The 23,794-nt window shown below is 38.5% G+C and overlaps 1 protein-coding gene across 3 annotated transcripts in view; it reads right to left on the bottom strand.

The window, feature by feature from the left end:
- The window catches only part of CD109 (CD109 molecule), an 87,265-nt gene extending 64,672 nt beyond the window's left edge, over positions 1-22,593 (bottom strand). For 2 of the 3 annotated variants that reach the window (XM_070932905.1, XM_070932904.1), the window contains exons 1-8: positions 22,256-22,593; positions 21,453-21,613; positions 10,135-10,163; positions 5,818-6,048; positions 4,020-4,145; positions 3,550-3,589; positions 2,929-3,010; positions 476-569 (exon numbers count right to left, since the gene is read on the bottom strand). In XM_070932905.1, the coding sequence (XP_070789006.1) occupies positions 476-569; positions 2,929-3,010; positions 3,550-3,589; positions 4,020-4,145; positions 5,818-6,048; positions 10,135-10,163; positions 21,453-21,613; positions 22,256-22,365 (873 nt within the window). In that variant the 5' untranslated portion in view covers positions 22,366-22,593. The remainder of the gene's footprint in view (positions 1-475; positions 570-2,928; positions 3,011-3,549; positions 3,590-4,019; positions 4,146-5,817; positions 6,049-10,134; positions 10,164-21,452; positions 21,614-22,255) is intronic. The other variant, XM_070932903.1, reaches the window with a different exon arrangement.
- Between the last annotated feature and the right edge of the window lie 1,201 nt (positions 22,594-23,794).

The raw sequence follows: 23,794 nt of genomic DNA on the forward strand, positions 1-23,794 counted from the left end.
TAGGCACTTGGTTTAGCAAGTACAATTTAAATCTTGTTTTAAAAGAACTCAGATTTTACAAGGCAAATAAATATAAAATATCATATTTCTAAAACAGATAAAGAAAAGAGAATCTTAACCCTAATCCTTCATATAAGCTTTTTCCTAAAACTCCTGCTAATAAGCTATTGCACATGGTCTCTGACCCAACTTCATTCCAAAACTCTGAAATGCCACTGGATCTAGATATATGTCAATTTTGAGACAAAAAAGCAAGAAATAGTAAACAATGCAAAAAGTTTTTTTAAAATTTTTTCTGATAAGGGTTTAAAGTAGTAGTATGAGGAAGAGGAAGAAGCTATTCTGGATCAGAAAACAGCAAGGAAAATAGAAAGACCACAGGAAAAATCACTAGAAAATGTTAACTGAGGGTGGGCCATGATGCACAATTTTCCTGAAACCATAAGTATATTGTCAAGAACTGAGTATGGCTCACCTCCATTATTTTAGTTATCTTTGTGTTCTGTCTTTGAAACAATGAGAAGAAATCAATAGTGACCTTTCCTTTCATAGGTTTTCCATATACGTACCTGAAATGAATACCCAAAGCACCCAAAAGTATCAGTTGGAAATTGTTAGTTTCAAAAGACAGACTGAAAACATATAATAACCCATCATGTACTTATTAACCTGGACAGTTTATTTTGCAAACAATGGTTTCCTTTTTTCCTCTCATCTTTTTTCCATTTGAACATCTCTTAACCAGCATCTAATCACAACTTTTTATCACCCTCTTTTCAATCAATGCAGTCTTTATCTATATATTTGTTTTGCAATTTGGTTATCATGCTTTCCTTTCCATATGACCAAACAGTTTCACTTTTTAACTATGCCCTTCTCACAGCAGTCAATTTTTATTTTTCTCCTGTCATACCCAAATCTGTACAGTAGGACGTACATCTCTTTTCACTTATTTTGACAAACATTAATTCCTCCCAGTAGACCACATATTACCCAACAACATAGTACCTTGCTGCTAGCATTTGAACTTAAAAGATGCACAGCTTGATATACCTGCTCTAATTTGTCACCATTGATGGTTAACTTACAATCATTCACTCTATTTTCCTAACACACATTACATGGGGCTAGGATATCTGAGGGACCGCCTCTGCCCAATTACATCTGCCCTTCCCATTAGGTCCAGCAAAAGATGTATGTTGCAGGTGCTATCTGCAAAAGAGATTCATCTGGAGGAACCCAGAAGACCAGCCTTTTCTGTCATGCCACCTGCCATGTGGAACATTGTTCCCCCTGAGGTAAAACTGACTCCCATCTATGACATCCTTCTGGAATTCCCTTACAGCAGATCTGGGGGTCTCAAGGAGACGGAGTTTTGATGAGATTGCTGCATTATTTTTAACATAAATTTTCTCCACTGTCTTGTTATTAATATTGTTGATGATTTTTAATTGTAGTTGTTTTAATATTTTGAGGTCATAATTGTTTTTATTGTAAGCAACCTAGAGTACTTTAATATGAGATGAATAGCTATATAAATGTGATAGTTAAATGAAACATTTTTTTCACTGCACATTCCTACATACCTAGCTGATACTCGCCAAGCAGTCACCATTCTCATCGTTCTTGCTACTCAATCACATCTTCTATAACTCATTCATCTTGTCTTAGCCATCTATTCATATCGCCTATCAGAATAATATTCTTCCCTTGGAAACATTCATTCAGAGAATTATACCATTTTTCAAAAAAACTAATTTCTGGGTTTTCTATCATTCCATTCACTGAATAATAATATGAAACCATCACCAACATATGGATTCCTATTTTCATATGCAGTAAAAAAACTGAAAGGCAATAATTCCTATTTTCTGATATACGTGTTGTCCTTTTCACTCATTGTTAAACCTCTACCTTCACTTCCTACATGAATTTCACTCCATGTGATCAGTTCATTTCCATTCAGATTACCTGTATTATATCATTCCCCTTCTCCTTCCTCTTAGTTTCACAAATATAAAATTATTTTTAATTAACTGGTTCATTAATTCTCTTTAACATTTATTCCTATTACATTACAATTACAATCTTCTATATAAACTGTAGTTGTAAAATACAGACGGTATAAGGTATAGGTTATGAGTCCTAATTGTACCTGTGTCACAGATAGTTCTCTCTTTTAATAATCTGAATAATACTCATCAGGTCATGCTATTGTGCATAAATCAGAATCTTAATCTATAAAATACTGTGCCAGCCAATACACCACTGCCCACATTCCATCAAGTAGCAAGTTATTATTTATTTATTTAGTATACATCATCTACAGACATCATGCAATCAGTGATATATTGATTTAGTTTAAATAAAGCATCAGCAAACATACACACACTACAATGTAGGACATAAGATAAAACCATAACAAAATCACCATAATATGCCATACATAAATATATGCAATATACTGATGCATACTCTGGATATTTTTTGCTGCTACTACACAATAATGAACTGTTTTTACCTACTTGCATCCCACCTCTTCCAAATCAAAGAGCCTTGATAGTACAGTGGTTTAGTGCACCCTGTTATTAACACAGCTGCCTGCAATTTCTGCTGGTTCGAATCTCTCCAAGGCTCAAGGTTGACTCAGCCTTCCATCCTTTCTAAGGTAGGTGAAATGAGGACCCAGTTTGTGGGGGCAATAAGCTGACTTTGTATAAAAATATACAAAAGAATGAAGGCTATTGCTTAACGCATTGTAAGCCGCCCTGAGTCTCCGGAGAAGGGCGGCATATAAATCAAAAAAAAATTTTTTAAAAAAAAAATCAGAAACATTCTAAATAGAATAATTTACTCCAGCATTACATAATTTTTATATCTGACACATAGATATAGCTTTCAATGCCATAATATTTATTTTTTACTTACTTTGCTGTGATAGTGCCATTCAACATACTTTGCATAGAATAATAGGTAGGTGTTGTTAAATAGACTTCAAACTTTGGTGCCACTGAAAAAACCCAAAAGCAACAATTAAAATTACATAATGGAAAAACTAAAGCAACTAAAAGATTAAGCTTGAGTGCTCCACTACTATATATTTATTATTCAAGGAAGACTTCATTGAATGAATGAATGAATGGATGGACCTCAGAATGACTTTTGGTTTTGCAAGCTGTAAAAGATAAATTTAACATTACAAACAACTGGATACTCAAAGCAAGATCTGACCTTGTTCATACTAGAAGAAGTTAATAATGATTACTTAAGTCCCACCCAGTGATTTCACTTAGTTTACTCTAAGAATTACTGTCAGGATTCAAGTTATTAAACTTTATGCAAAACAGCCTTGCAATCTGAATATTATAATTTTTATATTTATTTATATTTATATATATTTATATAATAATATATTTTTTTAAATGATAATATTCTGAATTTCAGTTTTGTGGAAGAATCATTACCTTCTTAAATTTAAAAATGTATTCACCTTCTACCCTAAAAAAATTATAAGCACCTATTTTTAATGAGCAGAGTGTTATCACTTACCATATTCCATTACTGCAAATGATTGATAATAGGCTTGACCCTATGGAAACACAGGCAAAAATAGAAGTCTATGAAAAGCATGTTGAATTCCTTTAGTTTACTGAATCTAAGGAAAAACCTTGTTCAAAATTATCTTGACCATTTAAGAATAAATGCATGCTGAGATATATTTTTTAAAAGTGATACTTTTTTCATGATATTCTCATTTTCAACAATCAAGAACCAAGTTCCTTAAATTTACTATCTAATGAATCATTCAGATTATAAAAAAGTGAAAAGTGTACCATCACTTCTTAAATCACAAGCAGGCAGTCTGTAATCGTGAGTCAATTTTGGAGTCCTTGGAGCTTAATCTAAATGTGATCTAGCCCCACCCACTTTGAAGCCTTTTACTCCTCCTTAAATTAAAGCTGTCATCAAAAGGCTGCCCACTTCTACCTTAAATACAAACACATCTTAATTATACTCACATTTACTTGAACCTCTATAGACCAATCCCCCAAGAGAGGATGTTTGGATAATTTGAAACGCTTAGCGATCTTGCCCAGTTTTCCATTCTGTGTCAACCATTGCTGAATCAAATTTCGCTGAGGATCCTTACAAAAAATATGTTAAACTACTGTATATATTCAGAATACAGAATTTAGTGTAATATAAAATAGGTTCATGGCAACAAAGTAATATAAAATAGGTTCATGGCAACAAAGTATCCTTCAGCAGAAAATATCCACCTAGAAAACTTCACCATCAATTCCGCTATATAATCAAAAAGATTGTAGATGTTAAGATTAGAAGTTCCTGTGGCAACAAATTTTCAGAAATGCTTTCACTTTATCATTATCCGACAAGGAATTTCATCATTTGTTATAGACCAGGGATGTCAAACTCAAGGCCCGTGGGCTGGATCCGGTCCATAGGGTGCTTAGATCTGGCCGCAGGGCCACCCTGGAAACAGTGAAGGACCGGCCTGCAGTGCCTCGGCCAGCAAAAACGGCTCCTGAGCTCCGTTTTTGGCTACGACAGCCAACTCTCTGCCAGTGAAAGCAGAGTGGCCCTTCTGAGCTCCGTTTTCACTGGCAGAGGATTGCAGGAGGCTGTCACAGCCGAAAATGGAGCTCAGGAGCCATTTTTGCTGGCAGAGCGTTCAGGCCAGCACAGGCACCGACATGAGTGACATTGGGCTGGCCATGCCCACCTTGGCCCGAGGTCAAACACAACCCGGATGCGGCCTTCAATATAATCAAGTTTGACACCTCTGTTATAGACCCTCAATGCAATTGTTTATTTGTTTTGGGCAGATTTCATTTCTGAAAAAAGTTTTCATCTGTTATCAAGTCCTCATGTCTTACTTAGCTATGGTTTGTTTAACCACAACTCACTGAAACCAAATAGCTATATTATGGCTTGCTGTACATTGCATATCAAACCACTGAGGCACATTTTCTGGTGATAAAGTATTTTCTACCCATAAATATACCCATGAATAAATCTAATGAAGTCTCAATAATTTTAGAATGATTCTTTTATGTCACCCAGAGTCATGCTGTGTGGCCAGGTAAATGCTTTAAACAAATACATAAATAATGAACGCTTTCCAAAAATCTCTTTCCCTTCATTCTCTTACTATATCTCTTTTATAAATAGCAATAAATTTTATCCTGAATTTATATCAATTGTGTTCTAAAACATAAATTTAGCGTGGAAGAACATATAATTTGGACCATTGTGAGAACATCTATACTCTATAGCCGTGATGGAGAACCTATGGCACGTGTGCCAGAGGTGGCATGCAGAGCCCTCTCTGCTGGCATGTGCACCGTCGCCCCAGGTCAGATCTCCATGGCGTTTCTTTTGTGAGCTTCTGTTTCCCTGCAAACGACGAAACGGAAGCTTACGAAAGAAAAAGATCTTACCTCTTGTTGCAGTGCTGATATTGGGATGCACTGCCTCCCACCGGCCAGCTGGTCTTCAGGTCTCTGCTGCGCATGCATGAATGCATGTGTGCGCGCACATGTTGGTGCATGCACATGTTCATGCGCGCGCAAACACCTTTCAGTTTGGGCATGTGCTCACACCATTTGGGCACTCTGTGTCTAAAAGGTTTGCCATCACTGCTCTATAGTATGTACAAATACATATTTATTTAGGGGGTCTTTTACAAGAAATCACCCTCCTGTTGCTATACCTTGGTGTGAATGCACAAGAGTAATTTTCACATATTCCGCATGAAATCCCTTCTTTGCCAAATAATTTTAAATCTATGCTTACCTGAATGTATATATTTACAGGCGTATTATATGGTTTGAGGTCAGAATGCAGAGTAACAACCCGTATTTTCACCTCTTGTCCTGGTTTATACATTGCCTTGTCAGTCTGGATGAAGACTGAAAAACTTTTGCTTGCAAATGGCAGTGATGTACGATTAGAAAACAGCAGTTGTTCTTTTGAATATCCATTCACTAATAACTCATAATAGGCATCAGTACTGCCCAATGGGAGCTGAGGAAGAAAACTCATTTCATTACCATTGCTATTGTTTTATTTATTTGATTTTTTTAATCCCAGCTTTATTATTTTTTAAATAATGGCAATCATACCTAATGCTCCTTCCTCCTTCCCCACAATAACAACCTTGGGAGGTAGGTTGGGCTGAGAGCGTGACTGGCCAAAATGATCCAGCTAGTTTTCAAACCTAAGGAAGTACTAAAACTCACAGTCTCCTGGTTCCTAAACTAGGCATCTTAACTATTAGGCAGAACTGGTTCTAGACATTCTTACATATCCTTGGAGACATCAGGAAACAGATGACTGGAAGTCAAAATACATAAAGATCATATACATTAAGATTATGAGTCTAAGAGTTAACCTCCACTGCCTAGTTGTTCTGGCACCTGAATCAACAGAAAATTTCTTCTAAAGGGCAGAAAGAAATGAAATCATGCTCCATTAATTTCTTATTTACCTTCCAATCAACCTCAAGTCCCATTTGTCTGCTCTGCTTCTGAAGTACATTTTTCCCTCTTGTGTTGGCAAAATGAAAGTGTTAGAATTGATTTGAAGTTTGAATATCATTTCTTGAGAATTAAACTTATCTGAGGGACTGTCTCTTGCCGGTCACATCTATCCAACCCATCAAGAGTGGGGAGGCAGGGAATGCTGCAGGTCCCATCCCCAAGGGAGATACACCTGGTGGAACCTAGAAGAAGGGGCTTCTCCGTGGTAGCTCCCTCTCTCTGGAACATCATTCCCCCAGAGATTAGAACGGCTCCCACTCTAATACTCTTCTGGAAGGCACTGAAGACCTGGTTCTGCCAGCGGGCCTGGGGAACCCAGAGCGGGATGGAGGTCATTAAATGGCTCGTGTGATCTGCTGTCACTGGGGAGAGGTGTGATTTTATTATATTATACTATATTAATTTATTTGATTCTTTTTATTAGTTTTATTGTTTTAAATGTAGTTTTATATTCTGTAAGCCGCCCTGAGTCGCCATGGGCGAATAGGCGGCAATAGAAATTCAATAAATAAATAAATATTCCAAATTTTCTTAACTAGCTGCTCAGTGCTTTACTGCCACTATTGTTAATTTTCACAACCTTCCCCGTTCCCCAAAATAACTGAGTTTATACAATATATAGCATTCCTCTCACAAGAAGTGCCTGAGGAAAGGCACTATAATTCACAAAAACTTATGCAATAATAAAGTTATTAGTCTTTAAGGCAGGGATGTCAATTCTAATAGTTATGAGTAGTGTAGGATGGCTTGTTCAAGGGCTACAAATTGCAGTCATTTCACACTTCGATAGAATTTTCTAGAGCAGGCCTGTCACATTTGCGGTACTCAGGCAAGATACGGGCCACGCCCACTTCGGCTCCACAAAAGCAAAAAACATCCCGTTATGGCCCGATATGTCACGATATTGCCTGTGATGCGATCGGGTTTGACACCCCTGCTCTACAGAATCAAAAATGTCTAAAATGAAGAATATCTTTCTATGCCATTCCATTAAATGTACATTTGTTAAATTAAAAAATCTCCACTGTAAAACAAGCTTCTGGCAATGCTGTGAAACAGAGCCATGTTACTTTGCCATTTAGCTGGCAGCACTTTTCATTAACCAGAACACCAACATTTGGCTTTGTTCCTGAGCTAAAATGTCCTGTTATTTTCAAAAACATATTTGGGTTGAACTAGGAAGCCCAACTTGACACTGTCCAAATTCTTTCTTCTCTCTCCTTGCTGAAGAGAAAAATCTTTCTTCCCTTTCTTGCTCACTCTTCATTTTTGCTTCTTCTTTCCTGCCTAGCAGAGATCCTATTTGCTTGCAAGGTGACTGGCTGTTTCTTCCACTCATTGTTTGGCAAGAGACCCACACTCACTCCCACCTTCTCTCCCACCCTCCTTTCCTTTCTTCTTTCCCTCCCTTCTTTGGCAGTCCTAGACCTAGCTCATCTTTCATTGACAAGCCTCACTTCCCAGCTGCCCTATTTGAAGAGCAATTACTAACAGCACCTCCCATAAAGCATGGAAGTAGGAAGGCTCCCAGGCTGTGGTGATGCCTGGCACCAGGGGCCTCAGGCACCAGCTATGCAAGCATGGCTGACAGGGTCCTTTTGTGGCTTGGAGACCTGCTGGGTCAGGCCAAGGTAAGCCACCATGGCTCCCCTCATACTGCAGGGCTTACTTTGCATATCTGCATGACCTTCAACATCTCAACCTTGTTAGATATAGAAATACTATACAGCAGGGGTGAAATCCAGCAGGTTCTGACAGGTTCTGGAGAACTGGTAACGGAAATTTTGAGTAGTTCCGAGAACCGGCAAATGCCACCTCTGGCTGGACCCAGAGTGGGGTGGGAATGGAGATTTTACAGTATCCTTCCCCTGCCATGCCCACCAAGCCACACGGTGCCCACCAAGCCACGCCCACAGAACTGGTAGTAAAAAAAATTGGATTTCACCACTGCTATACAGTATTTCAAAAGCCATGTATGTTGTACCATAATGTGTATTTTTTTTTTAAAAAAAATTCTCCTCTCAACTCAACCCTAGGAAAAAGAATGGCAAATCAATTCTGAAAATCCTTGCCAAGAAGACTGCAAGGACTTGTCCTGGCAGCTTTTGAAAATCAGACCTGATTGAACAGAAGCAAAAAAAAACAAAACCTTAGAAAACAAGTTTTAGAAGCAGAACATTAAATGTTTATTCAGTTCCTACTTGTTACTGGAAACATTAATTTTCCACTGATTAAAATACGTGACTCATATCAATTATGCTGTTCCTGCTCTACTTTATTAGGGTGATACAAATATTTTGTTCAGAAACAAAACATTCTGGAATACAGATGAGGAAAATTAGATGGGGCACCCAGTTATTCTTCCCTATATAAATAATCCTCAATTTATCACCAATCCTTTAACCAACATTCAAAGCTATAACTGACTCAAAAACAGTTACTTACAACCTGTTCTTGAAGTTACAACTGCTGCATCATCTCCACAATCACATGATCGTATTTTGGCCAGCTCACATTTACAACTATCCCACAGTCATGTGATTATGTTTTGTGATTCTTTTTTTGCCATTTTCTGGCAAAAAACACTCATTGGATAAACTGATGGCCATATGATTCACTTAACAATCATGTGATTTGCTTAAACACTGTGGTGACTCGCTTAATGACCGTTGTAAAAGCTTTCATAAAATTGAGTCATATAACTCAAATTACAACCGCAATGACTTATGACCAAAACTTCTCTCAGTCCCTTTTAATTGTCCTTTCCTCCCAGTTTTTTCTATTAAGTTTTCAATCATCTCCTTTCATTAGTAACTTCTGAAATATTTTAACAAAGACCAAGAAAAAAAGGCACTGAAGGGAGCTCTTTGCTATTTGCAATTCCAAGTCAACAGGAATTATTAATTATTAGTAGATTCAAAGTATTACTGAAACCGAAAACCTTTTGACCTAAAAAAAGACTATTTTGGGTTCTTAACCAATATAAATTTTAATGTAACATATAATACGTTTTACCCTGTATTTAACATGTAAATAGTTTATATTTTGGTGATGTCAGATTGCGATTCATGGACCAAATAAGCTACTTTACAATACACCAAAGTTCTTGCTGTATTTCACTAAATAGATTTTAGGTTGTGTGAATTTCTCCATGTTTGTAGATCAGGCAAAGAACTCTCTGCAGTTTGAGATTAAATAAGAGCAAAGCCCGAAGACAGACTTTAATTAATACATCCAGGCATAGAGGAAATAAAATGTTTTGGATATAAGTACAAATTAAAATTTTTGCATATATTTCTCATATTTTATTAATACACAAATTTGTTAAATTGAGTACATATTGCTGTTTGCCCACAACATGAGTATGCATTTAAGACGTTCAAATTGAAATCCCAGGTTCTTCTGTGCGGGCACTCAAACTACCGTAATTATTAATCTAAATAAACAAAATAACACTTACATAGTGATTACTAATTTGAAGCTATAAAATATAATCAAATTAGTCAAATGAAAAATAAAAGCTATGCTAGAAACTTATGGTTTATATTTGTAATAGTTTAAGAATACTTACAGATGGAAGGACTAGTGTACTAAAGGAATCTATATTTGAAAAAAAAAAAAAGAATAGGGAAAAATTAAAAGATTTCACACATCCATATGCCAGATATTCTCCCTATTCAAGCATGAATTCTTTATATTGCTTATTTAAACATATGACTCCAGCAACATTCTTTTTAAAAATATTCAACAATGAGATATCCAGACAATGAAACTACATAAGATGGGAGGAATTAACCTAGGTTTTACAAAGTAGGAACATACAGATAGCCCTCAACTTTCAACCAGTCGCCTAGCAACCATTTGAACTTACAAAGGACTCCCAAGAGACTTACAATCTACTTTCAAAGTTCTGATATCACTCCCTCCCACAGTCATGGGTGCTTGGCAACCAGCCTGCATATATGGTCATTCGCAGTGCCCCATGATCACGAGTACAATTTATGAAGGCATTGCTGAAAATCAGAGTTTACTTCCAGTTTATGGAAAAAAATCTAACCCAGTTAATAGTGGGCTCGCTTAAAAACTGTAGTGTTTGCTTAACAACCGCAGCATTCAATTTACAACTGCTGAATTCGCTTAACAACACCGCAAAAAAGATAGTAAAAATAGGTCTGGTCATGTGGTGAGTTGCTTTACAACCATCATGACCAGTGGTGGGTTGGTACAGGTTTGCACCGGTTCGGGAGGACCAGTAGCGATAAATTGGCGAGGGTCGCAGAACCAGTATTAATGGCTGGCTGGCCACACCCCCGAACCAGTCCCCCAGTCGCAGCCCCACCCACTCACTTCCTTTTTCTTCCTCCTTCCGCGCTAGCCCCCCCAGAGCATGCTGCACCACCCCCACCATGCCCACCGGGCTCGTGACCTTACCTTCCCCGCTCCTTACAGGAGTCCCCCCCCCCGGCGCCCTGTTTTGGCTCCCAGTGGCTGCAGAGAGGTTTGTTGAGCCAAAATGGGGCATGGGGGGGTGCGGCACCCCCCCCGCGCCCTGTTTTGACTCCTAGGGGCTGCAGGGAAGCTTGCTAAGGCCAAAATGGGGCATGAGGCATGCCTAGCAAGACTCCCTGCAGCCCCCTGGAAGCAAAAACGGACTGCAGGGGGGGCTTCAAGGGAGAAAGAAACAAAAAAATTCTCACTGTTTAGGGAGATCCCCAGATGCATTGAGCTTGAGTTGAGAGCTTATTGTAAGTCCTGCACTAGCTATCTTTGCTCAGGCTAAGCTACAAAACATTTTTCCTCGCTGTTTGGGGATCCCCACATGCAGTGAGCTTGAGTTGAGAGCTTACTGTAAGTGGCTGCTAGCTATCCTTTTCAGGCTAAGTTAATCAATAGTGGAGCTCTACGAATACCAGATGATCAATGGGTATGTTCTGAGTTTCAAAATGTCTGGCTTTTCTTCCTCCTATCAAAGACCTTCTGGGGTTCTTTACAGGAAGGGAGAAAGAAGAAAACTCTGTGCTATTATTTTTAATTGTTCCAGTATTTATCATGTGTTAATATTTTACACTGCCCCTACACCTAGAGTGATTTTACTGCCTTTCTTTTGCCCACGGCTACCACATATTTTTCAGGGATTTACATGCATTCAATGTCTATAGTCCAGAGCATAAATGTGTGTGTGTTTATTTTGTACATCAGGTTGCATAAGTCCATCTTAATATGCTATTCCTGGTATGTGATGTTTTGTATACATACAGAGAAAGCAGCACTCTTGTAATCTTTGACTTTTGCGCTTTTTTTTTTTTTTTTTTAATTTGATTTATATGCCGCCCTTCTCCTGAGACTCAGGGCGGCTTACAATGCGTTAAGCAATAGCCTTCATACTTTTGTATATTTATACAAAGTCAGTTTGCTTGCTGTCAAACATCAGCCATAATACTAATTACTGTTCTGAACAATATGCACGAATGGCTATTTTATATGTGAAATTATGACTGAAATATTTCTGCACCTATATTGGTTCTCACTGTCAGGAAGTTTCTCCTTAGTTTTAGGAGAAAAATTAACTTCTCTCTTTGTTCAGTTTCCATCCATTGTTTCTTGTTTTGCCTTCTGGTGCTTTGGAAAATACATTGCCTATACATTCTTTCTGGCAGCCCCTTAAAAGCCTGGTGCCTATCACACTCTTGGGCAAAGCATGTGAGCCATTTCCTCCTTTCAGTGGTCCATGAAACATCTATAGTATGTAGATAATAAAGTTGAAAAAAGGTGAACAACATTTTTACAGAACTATAGATACGTTTAATTTATTTATTTATTTGTTTGTTTGTTTGTTTGTTTGTTTGTTTGTTCAACTTGTATGCCGCCTTTCTCCGAAGACTTAAGGCGGCTTACAATGCATTTAAAAACCATATATACAACATTAAAAGTTAAAACATTAAAAACAATTAAAACCCATTCACACCATTTCATGGCCGGATCTCGCCAGATCGTAACAGTGAGATCAACGGCCCCAGGCCTGCCGGAAGAGCCAGGTCTTCACCGCTTTTCGGAAGGCCAATAGGGTGGGGATAGTCCGGATCTCAGGAGATAACTGGTTTCAAAAAGCTGGGGCAACCACAGAGAAGGCTCTCCCTCGCGGGCCCGCCAGCCGGCATTGTTTAGCTGACGGGACCTGGAGGAGACCAACTCTGTGGGATCTTACCGATCGCTGGGAGCTATGCGGTAGAAGGCGGTCTCGAAGATAACCTGGCCCTGAGTCATGTAGGGCTTTAAAGGTAATAACCAACACCTTGAATTGTGACCGGAGACCAATAGGGAGCCAGTGCAGCTCGCGGAGAATTGGTGTAATGTCGGTGTATCTAGGTTCACCCACGACAGCTCGTGCGGCTGCGTTCTGGACCAACGTTGAGGCTGTGTGTGACAAGGAATGGCTGGGAGGGGAGAGGCCAGGCGAGAGACCCCTTGACGTGAGTGACATTGAGTTGGCCATGCCCACCCAGTCACATGACTATGAAACCACTTCCATCGTCACATGACCAAGCCACGCTCACAAAATAAGCCATGCCCACAGAACCGGTAGTAAAAAATTTTAGAACCCATCCCTGATCATGATTTATGACCATAATTGCCGGGTTCAATCGTAAGTCAAAGACCACTTATAAAAAATAAGGGAACAGACTTTAACAACAGGCTCTCTTTTATCTGATCTACCATGAAAAGAATAATTAAGGAAGTCATTTTCTATTCAGCCTGCGGGAAGGAATTTTCTCAGGCATTATTCATATAACTAGAATCCATTCTATGATAAGGAAGTTGTGCTAAGTTTCTGGTTCTTTCTTAAAGGTAAAGGTAAAGGTTCCCCTCGCACATAAGTGCTAGTTGTTCCTGACGCTAGGTGGCGGTGCTGATCTCTGTTTCTAAGCCGAGGAGCCAGCGCTGTCCGAAGACGTCTCTGTGGTCATGTGGCCAGCATGACTAAATGCCGAAAGCGCATGTAATGCTGTTACCCACCAAGGTGATCCCTATTTTTCTACTTGCATTTTTACATGCTTTTGAACTGCTAGGTTGGCAGAAGCTGGGGCAAGTAACTGGAGCTCACTCCGTTATGTGGCGCTAGGGATTCAAACCGCTGAACTACCAATCTTCTGATCGACAAGCTCAACGTCTTAGCCACTGAGCCACTGTGTCTCCTGGTTCTTTCTTAATACGCAATTATGCTAGCCCCAGCTTACTACCATACACTGAAAGAATAATTCATGTTCATGTGTTTGATCTAGTCACAAAATATTATTCAAGTCTAAAGAAAAAATAAAAACTACCATGTTCCATTTATGGTAGTATAATGTAAATAAACATCTGAAAGCAATATGTATGTCGATGAATAAGCAACCACATGCTTTTTGGGTGGGGTTAATCACACAAACAGAGAAGTGTATCATTAATACACAGAGAGAACTGGAATCATTCTGATAAGTAATACTTCTCAGCATGTCACACCCTTTTTTTTTTTAAATTAAAGGAATAAAAAAATTAGGGCAATGAGATAACTAAAGTATAAAGCATAAAGTCATAGCAATATTCAGCCCAAGAGCATCACATTTTTTTTTATTTGATTTATATGCCGCCCTTCTCCGGAGACTCAGGGCGGCTTACAATGCGTTAAGCAATAGCCTTCATACTTTTGTATATTTATACAAAGTCAGCTTATTGCCCCCACAAACTGGGTCCTCATTTTACCTACCTTAGAAAGGATGGAAGGCTGAGTCAACCTTGAGCCTGGTGAGATTCGAACTTACAGTAATTGCAGACAGCTGGTGTTAATCACAATGCTTTTAGTCTGCTGAGTCACCAGGCCCAGCATTGCCTACCTTTAATCTAATTTCCATTGAAAACTACTCAAAGCCCTGCCTCTCAGAGAAGTGAATAGTTTTAAACAATATTCTTCTACTTTTCAGAATAAATTGAGAGGCTGAGAGGCAAATATTTAAAAACAAATTTTCAAAAGCAGAATTAAGTTGTGGCTTTGTCCCTTTGAACTAACTGCATAATTTTTACAGATTTCTAATGACAGGCATTTAATATTTCTTTGATTTTGAAATTTTATTCTTAAATTCTTATTATCTGTTATGCAAAGTATTTACCAACCAAACTGCAATATTAACTTAGGGAACAATAATGAAGCTCAAAACCAGAGCTTTTTAATGATACAAATAGTCCATTGGATTTGAGGTCAACTTGATTCATGTATCACACTGTGGCATAGTTTAATCAACATAGTTCCCATGAGCACAAACGTGTGAACAGACACATCCCTTTACTATCTCCATCCATCCCACCCCTCATGACTCCTGTTCGATCAAATTCAATTTTAAAATGTTTTACTATGTAAGAGAACATTGAAAATAAACAGACTGAAAACTGAACTATGGAAATGTTTGGATGGTGAGAGTAACCAATTGAGCTAACCTGGGATATAATAAAACTGTGAATGTAATATAACATAGAGCAGGGCTGTCAAATTTGTGGCCCATGGGCCGGATATGTCATGTGCTGCCCACACTCAGAAAAAAGGCGCAATACGTAATATGACAATGCCATGATGATGCGAGTTTGACACCCCAGACAGAGGCTACAGCAAGAAAAAAAACCCTGCAGTGTTCATCTTTTGTCTCTTGTCAATCTAACCCTATTTTCAATGTAAGTCGCTCATGCAGATTCCCGTTTCCAATAAATGTGCACACATATGCATACCAGAAGCCATATTCTATAAAAGGTCAAAGTCAAGATGAAAATATGCATGAATTGTAGTAACTAACATTAATAGGGATCCGAAGGGAAATAAATTAAGCCAAATTATTCACAAAAATTGAATTTTTGTAAAAAAAAATGGATCTCAGAAATATAATTACAGACATACATATATTTAAACATACATACTGTATATTTAATTTGTTTATTGTACAATTATACATTGTACATTGTACATTATATTAGGTACTATAGAGTTCTCAAAATGAAAAAGTACAAAAAGTCATAACATAGGTTTTTGAAAACTCCATGGTACCTTATATTAATTAGATAAAGAGTTTAATAATTTTTAATAGTTTGGATCAAGGATCAACAAAGGGTCAGTCGTGATGCACTGGTAGACTTTTGTGCAAGTTACAGTATGTCAGCCTCAGGATTAAGCCCTCTTCCATGAAACTTTAGAGCTCCATAAGAACTTAATGGATTTCTGTGAGAGACTGAAAAATAACTAACTGAAACATGGCCAATTTTCTGTCACTAGAGGTTTGCCTCTTGATCAGGTGCTCCTGGGTTTTCTTTTTAACTAGCGATGTGAAAAAGAACTAATACCCCTGGTCCAGATGACTAAACACCAGCAATACAGCAACAAAGCTATTTTCCCCTGAAAAAAAAATGGCCTTTTGAAATTCAGCTGATTTCTGGGGAGTGGGGGGGGAGAATGCCAATTGGGTGAAAGCTCTGTTTCTGGTAGTAAAAATAAATTCCTGCCCAATGTATTTCCTCAGCAGCATCCTATTCCATATTTTGTAGAAGCTAAACTGGTGCAATGGTTAAGATGTTGGACTGGCAAGATAGAGACCCAAGTCAGTCACAGAAGCTCATTGGATAACTTTAGGCAATTTGCCCTCTCTCTCACCAGCCTACATCACAATGTGTTGTGAGAGAGAAAAAATGGGAAGATAAGAGTGTTATGTAGACTGATGAGTTATGGAACTCCTGAACAAAAGACACAATATAAATCTAACAAAATAAATAATCTATCAAAGGCTTTCAATTGCAAATTTGAAGGCAAAGATTGTTCCGTGAATTAATACTAAAGGAAGAGAATAATAGATTTATATATATCTGAAACTAACATTTTGAAATGAGGAATTCGTTTGGTCACTGCAACCCTATCATCTTCCACAATTTGAATAATATCTGAACCCAACAATTGGCCTATGCAGTTCTTAACTGAGGAGAGTAAAATCCAGCCTAAACTTCAACACTGGTCAGATGCTACTGAATTCACAATCAAAATATGGCATTGCACTTATAAATGTCATTTGTTTCTAAAGGAAAAATTGGTTTCAATATATCAGAAAACTTTTATTATTTGGGTGCAGGGCTAAAATCCAGCAGGTTCTGGAGAACCAGTAGCGGAAATTTTGAGTAGTTCAGAGAACTGGCAAATTCCACCTCTGACTGGCCCCAGAGTGGGGTAGGAATGGGGATTTTTGCACTATCCTTCCCCTGGAGTGGGTGGGAATGGAAATTTTGCAGTATTCTTCCCCTGCCATGCCCATCAAGCCACAAACCCACCAAGCCACGCCCACAGAACCTGTAGTAAAAAAATTTGAATTTCACCACTGTTCTGGATTTGAATCTGAGAAATGTAAATAAGAACTCATGAATTGGATGCCACTATTTGCTTCTGAGTGTATTACAAAACTTGATTATTATACCAATTTGAGAACGTGTGTTATTTGTTAGCTTTTGTTTTAATCAACAACACAGAAGCATTGGAACTGTTTCATTTACACTGATTAGCTAATGGAAAATTGTACTCAAGAATCATTCTTCTGGGATTATGTCTTTAAATTTTTCTAGGACCAGCCCTGGAAATCAATGTGTCATCTGGCAGGGTACAACAAGTGAGTTTTAAACCAACATTTATATTATAATTGAAGGCTCAGATGGCTAAATATAATCTTTGCTGCACTGTTTTTACAGTTTAGCATTCATCAGCAAATTCTAACCTGATGTGCAGTTTCAACCAGGTTATATTCTTACACAAACAGGCTTGCACAGATTTCCCCCCCCCCCAATATTTTATTATCTCTGCTTGTTTCAATTTTTTAGAGATTTGCTTGAATTTTTTCCTAACTTCCTTGTTCAGCATAATTTCTTCCTTCACTGAAGCAAGAAGCAATTATATCACTTATTTGTTGGATGGTGCAAATCATTCTTACCACTTGAAATTTACTTTCATTTTTTGAATGCGTTATAAAATATAGAAAATGTTTTTCTTCACTGATGCATCCAGTGACCTGGTTCTCATACCTGACTGGCCCATATTTTGCTTAACTTTGGTTTACCGATTGTACTTGACTGTATTGTGATTTAGTCACTAATAAGCCAAGATAGTTATTAAGGAGATTATGATTTAGTGTGGTATATAAATCTAACCATATCTGTAGCAGCCAATTTTCATTGTTGCAGAACAAACCATATAAAAAATTGGAGCTGTATCCTAGTCATTAAAAAATGAAGAGAAATGAAATTTAACCTACATGAAGAGAGATGACAAAATAATTTAGCAATTCACTAATAAACACCTGCATACCAGTTTTAGGGTTCAAATAAATAACACATTTAATATATCTGGGATGTATAACATACCCATAAATCACTGAGTGCATTGCCAACAGGGAATGGAATACAATGGAATAGAATTATATCAGATTTTTTTTCCTCTTGAATTATTTGCCTTGCAAAAATCTTTAGGGTTTTATTAAAAATGCTTTTAATATTAATCCTCTTTTGTCATCTAAAATTCTGTGAGTCGTATCTAATTTGCCATATGATAGCTCAAAAAGAATCCATGGCTTTCTTGTATATACAATATGATAACTGTTAATTAAATTTACATCTTGTCTTTCCTCTATGGGCACAAGATGGTATGCAAGACAGCTTCTCAATTTTTTTTTCTGTAACAACCTTGTAGCAAGAATCAAGCCTAGAGGAGAACAGCAAAGGGCCAATCAGGATTCACTGGTAATTTTGTGTAAGATAAAGAGATTTTTTCCCAATTTTGACTGATGTACTAGTGTCTATTACAGCCATACTTACTTTCAGAGTGCCCTGGAAATAGTAATTAATGCCTTAATCATTGCTTGGCTGCACTACTGTTGATACAAAACCCAGTGGCTAGATGTTAGCCCACTAGGTAGACCAACTTCAAAGGAACGCTAGAACTATATTTTACTGAGATAGGTTGCAATAACAGAATCTTGCAAGGATGATTGTACTTTATTCCTCCATATTCTTCAGTGAATCAGGGAGGATCCTGCCTGAGTAGCTTCCAAATACTATCTTACTTCTCAGTACGTATGTTTAAAGTGTGAATTTGGGGACCTACAGCCCATGCATCCACGGAATGATTCAAAATCTGCAAGATGGGAACTGAAGCCCCCATTCCTTTCTAAATGCATGTGATGTTAACACACTGCAAAGGTGCAGGGCTTCTGTAACACCCCTCTTGCATAATTTGTATCTGGATACTGCTGATTCTTCAACTACCTCATTGGCTATGGACCAATAGTGACAGTAGAGTGCAAATAAAGAATTAACAACTTAATCTACCCCCTCTCTATCTATCACTTTTCCTGTTGTTTGTTTAGGAAATTACTAATCTCAGTTCATTTCCTTCTGTCTTTGCTCCCAGGTAAAGCTGCACAGAGTACTTTTTTTTTTAATTTGATTTATATGCCGCCCTTCTCCGGAGACTCAGGGCGGCTTACAATGTGTTAAGCAATAGCCTTCATACTTTTGTATATTTATACAAAGTCAGCTTATTGCCCCCCACAAACTGGGTCCTCAATTTACCTACCTTAGAAAGGATGGAAGGCTGAGTCAACCTTGAGCCTGGCGGGATTCGATCTTACTTTAATTGCAGACAGCTGGTGTTAAATTACAGAGCTCTGTCTGTTGAGCTATTCAGGCTCCTGAATACTTGCTCTCTGTCTTTCTTTGCAGTGTATAGTTAGCTACATGCAAAGAGTGCCTACTTCTATACAGGTTAATGGTTATTCGTTCAGCCACCATTCAAGGTTACAATAGCACTGAATGAGTGGTCCTCACGACCAGTTCTCAAAACTGCAGCACAAGCAAAGTCAATGAGGAACACAGTAAGAAAAGTTATACGTCATTGGTAAGTCTCCCACACCCTTCAGCAGTCACACACACCCCACCAGTACACTTGTATCACACCAACAACTCATGAGCCTTCACGTACCCTCCCACACCAGGCAGCAGTCATTTACTGCTGATTAGCTTACTTGTGAGCTGCCTGGGACATGCAATTTCCTGCTGGCTTCCCCACGGACTTTGCTTATTCGAAGTCAGCAAGAAATTGTACAGAAGTTGTCAGTTAAAGACCTGTGAACCTCAACAATAGCAACAGGGACTTCTGAATCGTCATCGCTAAGTGATGTTATCATATGATGTTGCATTTTATAACCATATCGCATAGTGACAGAAATTCCAGTTCCAATTTCCATTGTTAATTGGGGATGATCTGTAATGTTAACAACCTGTGACTATCTTAAATAAAACTCCTTTTCATTATAAAACCTGCTTCACTAATCATTGGTCATGTCAGATTTTTACTCGTGGATCAGTTTCTCAAAAGGCACACAGTACAACTTCATCTTTAACAAGGGAGACCCAACAGAAAAATGAAGTTGCCAAGGTGTGTTAGAAACAAATGGGAAAAGATCCTAAGACAATTTTATATCCCACTTGGACACACTGATTTTTTTTCAATTTGATCTGTTCCCAGGAATTTCCTTTGTATATGGAAACTCCCATATGTTGTAAAGCTACCATTCTTTGCTATGGTTTTGGAAAAGAAGTTGCTATTAATACTGTTTTCAAAATGTGTTTGAATGACTGACTTATTTGAAAATAGTTCACAGAGCTGCTATTCATTTGTTGCCAAGAGGTCATAAATCTTGCCTCTAAAGTTGTGTTCTTGTTGTAAAAACATTACATTTCTTCTTCTATTGAGGAAATGCAATATAACTCCCCTCATACTTAATTTGTGAAAAACAATATGTTGATAAAAGAGGCACAGATTATTAGCAAAAGGTTTTGCTGCCAATGCTTTTGAAAGTTAGCGCTCTTCCTTTGTGAAAACCAATCAGTAAAAGAACAACAGCTTTATCTTTAATAACACTCATCTCTCCATTGAATTCTTTGAAAGTATCAACTGCATACTAATCAAGCAGTATTTCTTTTAAAAGAGGTATTATTGAAAAATATAATATCTCATCTGCTCTCACTGAAATGCATGGAGGGGAGGAAGAAGGGAGGGAAGGTGGAGGGGAAGGAAGTGGCTTTATAAAGCCACTTCTACCATTAGCCATTTATTATATGTCGACAGCAGCAACAACAGACAAGAAACTGTGTTCATACATCTCTACTTAACTACACATACACGTTTATTCTTGACTTGTTTTAAGAATAATCAGTTGGGCAAGGGGAATTTTCATTCGGATAAAAACAACTGTGGGCACACTGCCCTGACCTATAGATGATAACCCTATATAAATTAATTTGAATGGGGACTTATTGAACGATCATGCAAAAACATATTTTGACTTTATTTCAGATGTTCTGTGGTATTAGGCTCAAAGAATCACAGGTAGATGTTATATTAATGGCAATGATTCCTTATGCAACAAAGTCAAGGAAAGAGGCGAAGATAATGTCTAGTTTTCTCTTCCTTCAGAATTCAAGACCTAATATGTATAAACTGCTAATAGTTCAGCAAATAATTATATTTGTAATCCCATATAGATTACGCCCACATACCTAGCGCATTTGTGAACATTCTGAATTCAAATTGCTATTCAGTTATTTCAACAAGACCTCATCCAAGTGCCATTTTTGTCTGCCATCCTAAGGACGAGTAAAGCACTTGGAATACGGTGAGAATTGAATAAGCAAGTTTAGAACTGTACTGTAATCATAGAAGCTAATTACTGACACCAAGAAACTTTGAGTCACCTTGGTTAGTGAGATAGGCGACATGTAAATTTAATAAATAAATTAACTGAATAAACTCATTGCATTCATTCCAGACCAAGGTCTTACCTCTTTGAAAGACTGCTTCTCCTTGCAATATGGATTTATTTGCCAAGAGTACTTGCGCTTGTATTCTAATGCTTGAAGGGCTTTCCTTCATCAGCCTAACTCCAATAGTTAGATTTGCTCCAGGTCGGATTATTTTAGGAACTGCCAATAGGTACGTGGGTCTATAAATCACAGAAAGAAAGAAATAGTCTTGATACTTACTGACAATTGTTATTAAAATGCATAATATTATAAGTTACTATTGCTATCTATATGAACTACAACAACCTTGAGGGAGCTAAGGCAACTCATCAAAAATTGTGTCTTGCTTTCATCTCTCATGCCATTTTAAATTCTTAAAGTGTTTGGGGGGGGAGGGCAAAATGAAAGCAGAGGAAGATTGTACTATATATCGGAAAAAACTTGTTTGCATTCTTATATAGTTCTAGATTAGGAAATGATTAAAACTTAAGCAACAGAGACCGCAATCTCCGAGATATACTGAGATGAAGATATAGAAGCATAAGGAAGGAAGCTTTCCTCCCTCCAATAATTAAAAGAAAAATAATGTCTCCGTTAAAGATGTTTCCCCAGGCTTCAATTCATGCCTGCATCATCTGCATCCAGAAAATAGTTGTTTGGGCAACTTAAACTCAGCGCCTAATAACTCTGCATCTTTGCACCAGATTAGCAAAATGCAATTTTAGGCCTCCCGTGGAGAACATAATCCCCTCAAAAATGGTCTTCCCCAATTTTCTCCCCTCCTTCCATAATTCCCCTTCTCGTCCACTACCTCTCCCCACCCCCCCTTTTTTTTTCCCTACCCAGCGTTAACAAGCGAGGAAGCTATCACGAAGCCCCAAATGAAAGGGAGGATGGGAAACAGCCAAGAGCTCCTCCGGGTAGCGGGAACAACTTCCATTAAAAGCCGCATCTTCCTTCTGGAGAACCGGGCAGCCGAACTGGAGACAACGGTGCTCCCCCTTCCACTCGCGGCGCCTCCCTGCCTTTTCGGAGTAAACTGTGCTAACTCGGGAAGTGAAAGCAGCTCCTTGTGTCGAAATTGGGGTAGCGCCTTCTCCTCCTTCTCCGCCCCTCCTATTCCACTCGGAGGCTCCTGCCGAAATGAGGACGGGCCTTCGTGCCCACGAGCCTTTCCCACCCTCCAACTGGAAAGGCCGGGGAGAGGGAGCTGGAGAGAAGGTAGGGTCGGCGGGGTTTTTACGTGGTGCCTTTCTGGTCCACGATGCGCGTTCCCTCGCTGCGTAGGTCTGTCAACTGAAAGAAACTGAAGTTTTTAAGCGGTCCAACCAAGCCCAGCAAATTAGGGGAAAAGAACGTAGATTGCTAGAAGAAGAGGTGTGATGGGTTGAGTCAGAAATAGAAATAACAGACTCCAGCAGAGGGATGTTCCCGCTTAGCTGGTTTGCAACAGGCTGCGACCTGCCTTGCTGAAGTTGGTAACTAATCTTCAGTTTATTTGGAATATGGATCGAAGTAAATAGGATCTGTGATCTAAAGCTGATTAGAAGATTTTAAAACATAGCTCCAGTTCTTTGTGCTTTGTTGCCTTTATTATTATGGTTCATTGCACAATCAACCAGATGTTTATATTGAATTGGACATTTTAATCCACCCTGTTGAGTCCTTCCCAACTACTTGGGATAGGTCAGGGATCTGCAACCTTAAATACTCAAAGAGCCATTTGGACCACACCAGGAGCCACAAAACTCTTTTGACATATCTCTCTCTCCACTCCCCCCCCCCTCTCTGTATCTCTCTATGTCTCTCCCCCTCTCTCTGTATCTCTTTGTCTCTGCCCTGGCCACTTCTCCATCCCCCACGGTTCCCTTACCTTCTCAGGCGGAGGCGAGGAGTGACTGGGAGGGGAGGGCAAGGAGCAGGGCCAGCCAATGGTGAGATCATCTGTCAGGGAGCCACAGCAGAGGGCCCAAAGAGCCCCATGAGGCTCCAGAGACGCAGGCTGCTGACCCCTGGGATAGGTGATATTGTTTAATGATGTGCAAAGGTATTGTTGCAGGTTGTAAAACATCAAGGTTGATCTGCTAGCCTCCATTCCATTATTTCCAGTTCTGGAATTGTATTCTTTTCAGATACCCTCTTCATATTGGACTTGATTTATAATAACAGCTCATTTTTTGTTTTGTTTTCAATCTTTCTATATTTGTGATGGGTAGGGAACTTTTTTTTGCAGTAGTCCTGCAGCTTAACAATTATGGTCTGAAGTATTATGTGGCAGGTGGTCCTCTGTTTGAATACTAATTATCTGTCAAGGTTTGCAATACTCTTCACGCTCTGCATAAAAAAAGTTTTATGGTGGATGCCAATCAATGATGGTACTG

The sequence above is a fragment of the Pituophis catenifer genome, unplaced genomic scaffold (assembly GCF_029215685.1).
Source record: "Pituophis catenifer annectens isolate HBS135680 unplaced genomic scaffold, rPitCat1.0.hap2 SCAF_1, whole genome shotgun sequence".
In the NCBI taxonomy this organism is placed as follows: Eukaryota; Metazoa; Chordata; class Lepidosauria; order Squamata; family Colubridae; genus Pituophis; species Pituophis catenifer.